The sequence below is a fragment of the Engraulis encrasicolus genome, chromosome 6, assembly GCF_034702125.1.
Source record: "Engraulis encrasicolus isolate BLACKSEA-1 chromosome 6, IST_EnEncr_1.0, whole genome shotgun sequence".
Taxonomy (NCBI): domain Eukaryota; kingdom Metazoa; phylum Chordata; class Actinopteri; order Clupeiformes; family Engraulidae; genus Engraulis; species Engraulis encrasicolus.
This window is the reverse complement of record NC_085862.1, coordinates 55,381,260-55,387,581: the sequence shown is the minus strand read 5'-3', so window position 1 is coordinate 55,387,581 and position 6,322 is coordinate 55,381,260. Positions and strand designations below refer to the sequence as shown.

General features: G+C 43.0%; 1 protein-coding gene across 1 annotated transcript in view; it reads left to right on the top strand.

Moving 5' to 3' along the window:
* slco2a1 (solute carrier organic anion transporter family, member 2A1) overlaps window positions 1-5,701 on the top strand; it is a 70,897-nt gene extending 65,196 nt beyond the window's left edge. The window contains exons 13-14 of the mRNA XM_063201998.1: window positions 1,309-1,429; window positions 3,350-5,701. Coding sequence (XP_063058068.1) covers window positions 1,309-1,429; window positions 3,350-3,470 — 242 coding nt within the window. The 3' untranslated portion in view covers window positions 3,471-5,701. The remainder of the gene's footprint in view (window positions 1-1,308; window positions 1,430-3,349) is intronic.
* Window positions 5,702-6,322: the final 621 nt, after the last annotated feature.

Sequence of the window (6,322 nt, the reverse complement as noted above, 5' to 3'; positions counted from 1 at the left end):
AGTGTTTGAACGGTGTCTCTATCTCGAAAGGCCTAGGAGGAGATCCATTTTCTATTTTTACTGTCCCTGTACAAGAGAACCAATAAACAGGACTTAGAGATTACTATAATCGGGCTCTGCAAGAGCTCTGCTCTTGCTCCGCAAGCCCGCTTAATTAAATGAGAATCCTTGGTGGTACGGGCATGAGCAGATCACACAGGAAACCGTTCTACTTATGGGTCATTCTGAACAGAATGTTTCTCTTTCACTTCTGAAGGCATGAATTGTCTTGGGTACATTATGTCTGTAGCACAAGGCCAAGTGGTTATATCGTTGCACTGTAGAACGATGCTGCTGTGTACACCCACTACTGAGAGTCTACAGTAGAGATCTACTGACACCTAGTGGCCGTTAGTGTAACTGTTGTCTCAGTGCCGAAGCCCAGTCAGGTTACTGGTGATACACACTAGAGCAGTCTTTACTTTTTCTACTGCCCTTCTCAGTACAAGTGCATTAATATTTTTTTGCACAGGAAATAATTTGTATCTGTTTAATATGTTTACTAAATTGGATTTGTTTTGCACATAATGTAATGTAAGTGTATATACTATGTGTTCCAAAGTTCATAAACAAACAAAAGACTGTAAGTGACCACACAGATGTTCCTCAATGCAGTACTTTTTAGTTGCATTGGTGCAGGCATTGAAGCGCCGTATTTCTTGCTGTAACAGTGCTGAAATGTCATTTATCTCTTTGGCTGTTGTCTGTGTTTCTCTCTGGACTGTCAAGTCTGGCTGCTGACCTCTATGAAATAAGATTACACTTCACTTCATTTCGTGCCTTCTATTTATGTATTTAAAATGAATTAGTTTCAGTACTAATTATTCTAGGTCTGGTGTGTGTGTGTGTGTCCAACATGGCTACCAGCCCCATCCAACTCTATTTACGGCCCCACCCATCTCTTGCACTTGTCCATGTTTGTGACCATAATGTAATGTACAGTAATGTTGTGTGACTGATGTGGTGTAATATGATGTAATGTAAAGTGGATGGCTGCCTTTGGCACGAGTCGACAGTATCTCTTTTCCGTGTGTGTGTGTGTGGGTCTCTGTGTGTGTAATGTAATGTGATACAATGTTTTATACTGTAATGTAATGAAATGTATTGTGGTGTGCTCTGAGTGCCACCCTCCCCAAGCCCCCCGTTGGCATGTCCATCTCTGTCTCTTGTTGACGTGTGTGAATGTGACATGACGTAATGTACTGTACTGTAATGTACTGTATGTAATGGTAGTTAAGAAGCTAATGTAATGTGCTGTGATTTGTCCAGCCTGGCTGCCGGCCCCTGCCTTGTTCGGGATGACAATCGACTCGGCCTGCATCTGGTCCAGGCAGGTCTGTGGCAAGAAGCTGGGATGCGGTTACTATGACAACAACCTCCTCAGGAACAGGTGGGCCTACATACACATTATGCCACTTCATGACCTGAATACCGTTAGTGTGGGCTATTGATGTGAGAGTCCAATTATTCAAGATGGTTTAACCTTGAGACCTAGTGTATCCTATTGAGTAGCTAACAGGAGAGTTAAAGGACCAGTTCAGTCAGTTTCAACATGCAGTTGTAATGCTCACACTACCCTGGACTTGTCAGTACCTGAGATCTTTTTTTTGTTTTCTTCAGCCTTTTCCGAGATCCTGGTCATTGTAATGGGGGCAGAGCTTTGTTTACATTTCAAAAAAACATTTTTATTTATTCCCAAAAACATCCAAAAGGTTATACAACATCAGCAGACAACTAGCAAGCAGCGGTACCTTTTAGGAAAATATTTGGAGTAGGCCTATGTTAATTAAAAAAAAAAAATGTAAACAAACGCTGCCCCCATTAGAATAGCTCATATCTCGGAAAGGGCTGAGACAAAAAATGTGGCATAACCAGGTACTCAAGTCAAGGGTAGTGTGAGCAATACAAGAGCAAATTGAAATTGACTGAACTGGTCCTTTAATTCTAATAATCTTTCAAGTGCCATTGTACAGAACCATGAAAGTGCTAACTTTACAGAACGCAGGCACATCATTTCACGACAAGCTAAAATGTAAATCTTAAAGCTGATTAATAGCTTAATAGATGACAGAGGACATCACTGATTCATCATAGAATGATACTTTTTAGAAAATTGTCATGTACACTGTGGTAATCCCAATGAAGAGCTGACTTGTCAGCCTGCATTTCCATTTTAATCCATCACATTGTTACAACTTATTGTCATTCTAAAGGCCTATGCACAATGTTAGCATAATTGAATGGACAATAATAGTCAATAGGAGAAAAAGTAGTAACATTAACAGCCTCTCCAACAGTGATGTTCTTCTTTTCTTTTATGTTACAGACAGTTGAGGCTGCAGGTGATAAATAGTAGAAATAGACTAGACGCATATCCAGAAAAAGGCCCTACGGTACATTATTATATTAGTATTAGGTATATTAGGATGATAGAAGTATTTTTAGTGAAAGTTGGGAATATGCAGTATTTCAAATAAGTGAGTACACCTCAGATTTGTAAGTATATCTTTTCAAAGGACAACATTAAAGAAATTTTACTTCGACACAATGATTAGTGACCAACATATATAACTTAAATATGTTGTTCACTCACAAAATTCTAAATGCAGCCATTAACGTTTTACATCATGTAACAAAAGGGAGTTTACTCCAGGCTAAAATACTGTAGAGAGTGTCTGAGAAGGGGCCGTGTTGGCCCGAAACGTCTCGAAATGAAAAGGGATTAAAAGGGAGGTAATCAATGTGCATTTCAACCTTTCTTTACATTCAAATTTTACATTTTGCACCTAGCTAACATAGATGGATGTAAGATTTGAATAAAATCCTATAGATTAACATGATCTGCTTCAGTAGTCACTGTGCATATTGACATGCATGTTTCTTTAGGTGTAATTCATATTTTCAATGTTGACGGCATTCATACATCCCCAAACCATGTCACTCCCACTACCATGCTTGACTAGCCAGATGATACACTTTTTTTTGTAAAACCCACTTTTTTACCACCACACATGCTTGAGACCATCTAACACAAATATGCCTGCCAAGGTCACAATAGGGCCCCCACTATCAATACGGGAGGGACTTGGGCTTAAATGCTTAATTGAACGCCTCTCTATTCTTCTCTACCCCTGTATTCCAGATACCTGGGTCTGCAGGTGATCAATAGCATTAAAAGTAATAATACTAAAGTCTCTCTATGTTCTTCTCCACCCTTGTATTCCAGATACCTGGGTCTGCAGGTGATCAATAGCATTAAAAGTAATAATACTAAAGTCTCTCTCTGTTCTTCTCCACCCTTGTATTCCAGATACCTGGGTCTGCAGGTGGGCTTCAAGCTGATGGGTATCGGCCTGCTGTCCTTCGTGGGCTGGAAGGTGCAGCGGACTCGGGAGTACAACCTGCACAAGTGCCCTGAGGGCCCGCTGTGAAGCACCAGAGGATCCAGCAGAGGGGCCCACTGCACCTGCACAGTCTCCCCCTCTCAGACCTCCTCTTTCTGGGACACACTCCCCCGTGGGTCCCCTGGGGGTGTGGACGTGCATGTGGATGTAGATGATGGAGCCACTGCAGATACTGTATAAGACTCTCAGAGACTCAAGATGTCCATAGGCTCCTCCTACAAACATATCACAGCATGGACTCCTGTCATTCTATTGGCTCCTGCTCCAGGAGGGATCGGTTCTCTGTTGTTCTATTGGGCCATGCTCCAGGAGGGATCGGTTCTCTGTTACTCTATTGGCTCTTGTTGTCGGTTCATGACGACAGGCCTCCACGTTTTTGTATTGGTGTGACTCGCTGTATGGATGTTCAGTTTTGTTGTGTGTATTTTGCAGCATAGTGGAGTTGTGGTGCTCAGCAGCTATCTAATCTTCTTCTCTCTGTGCCTTAATATGGGTGTCACTCTACCGGTGCTCAACCACATGACATCCAGCCCCTGTGGGAGTCATACTAAAGCATCCACACCATACAGTCCGTAAGTGGTGGAGGTGGGGATGCTGGGATGCATCTGCATCCCTCCCACCGTCCAAAAATTACGACCCGATAGGAAATCTCCAATAACCACTATTCAGCCTAACCGATGCATGACTGTTATCACACCATTTTCATTATCTTTGAGCTTCCATAAGATATTTGGATCCTCACTTTAAAACTAACAAAACAATAAGATACTAAGTCATACAGCCTCCATGAAAACAGACATTTCCCCATTGATGAGCTGAGAAGATGGGAATGACACTGCCAGAATACGTACAGTAGGCCTACAGTATGTTGATGTGAATCCGCAGATGTTACAGTCATGGGCACCTGTCCAGATGTCCTCAGATCAAGATTGACATTGTCCTCAAATCAGTCATTCCCCAAATGCACTGTAACTCAGCTACACCTCTTCACTTTTTCACTCTTTCCCTTCTGGTTCTGTATTTCAAGACTTCAAGGCTTCAAGACTTATTGACATTACAAAGTTGCCTTACAACAACAAAAATGCAATCCGAGATGGCAACCTGGCCCCCCGGCCAACAGATGCAAGTGATATTGTTATTGTGTGTGTGTGTGTGTGTGTGTGTGTGTGTGTGTGTGTGTGTGTGTGTGTGTCTGTGTCTGTGTCTGTGTGTGTGTGTGTGTGTGTGTGTGTGTGTGTGTGTGTGTTTGCACGCCTGCCTGCGTGCGTGCGTGCATATGTGTGTGTTTGCCAAAGTGTATGACGTGTATGAAAGTGTGTGTTTGGAGCACCCTGCAAAGAAGACACTAACACAGCGGGTGGACAAACAGACACACACACACACACACACACACACACACACACACACACACACACACACACACACACAGACAGATAGGGTCATTGCAATGCCTGGCCCAACCTCATACCGAGGGGGCAGGTAATTACACAACAATGACAACTCTTCACACCTCATGTACCTGTGTATGTATGTAAAGTGATTGACAGCTGTCATCCATGACTGGGTTGTGCAGTGGCATTGGACCACAGCTCAGCTCCCAATTGGAAGTATAACACTGCATGGTGATGTTTGGGCATTGTGTGTGTGTGTGTGTGTGTGTGTGTGTGTGTGTGTGTGTGTGTGTGTGTGTGTGTGTGTGTGTGTGTGTGTGCGTGTGCGTGTGCGTGTGCGTGTGCGTGTGCGTGTGCTCACGCACGTGTCTGTGTGCGTACGTATGTGTATACGTGTGTGGACAGATCATTTAAATACACACCATCTTTTCCTTTCGGTTAATGGGAAAGATGGGTGTGTGTGTTTTCTTGGTGGAGTGAAAATTGTTGCCTAATATTTAATGTGTGTGTGTGTGTGTGTGTGTGTGTGTGTGTGTGTGTGTGTGTGTGTGTGTGTGTGTGTGTGTGTGTCTGTGTGTGTGTGTGTGTCTGTGTGCGTGCGTGCGTGCGTGCGTGGGTGCGTGCGTGCGTGTCTGTGTTATGATACCTGTAGATCACTAGGCATAGGCACTCTGGGAGCAGATGTGACTGAATATTTGTGAAAATATATTTTTATAAGCACACGTTTTTTATTATTATAATCATGATATTCAACTCACTCACAATACCTTCAATAGAGTTTGTTCACTGCTACTAAACAGTAACGTTTGTATTGAAATGACAAATTTGTACAACTCATTAAATAAATTATTTTAATTGTTAACCTGACTTAAATTTCCCTTTACACTTATTGACGCCTGAGTGAATGATTAACACACGCACACACACACACGCACACACACACACACACACACACACACACACACACACACACACACACACACACACACACACACACACACGCGCGCGCACACACGCGCGCGCACACATATGGGTGTCCACAAACATGCATACAAACACACACATACTTGCACACACACTGTTCATTATGATGAGAGTACGTTATGATAAACTGTGTCATAGTGAATTGTCACTGTTGCACTGCAGACCAGCAGTATGGATTTTCTGCATGTGCACTGAGTTGACCTCATGAGGTTCATGGGACAGTCCCCAACTGTAGCGGTCTGTGCCTGCTGACAGCTCACTACCATGATTAGGCTACATAGTATTCAGGTGTGGGTTTTTGGACTGCGCTCCAGTCTACTTTCACCAATGATATTAACATACATAAATACAATTGACCCCAGTTCCCAAATAAGCGTACAGGTAAATGTCCTCCTCGATGCTGAGCTCTGAGGTATACTATTCACCTCATGGTTAAGTGAAAAGCTGGAATCTCCACATCTGCCTGGAGTCACACAGATGAGGCGGTGGCACAGTAAGTTTCAG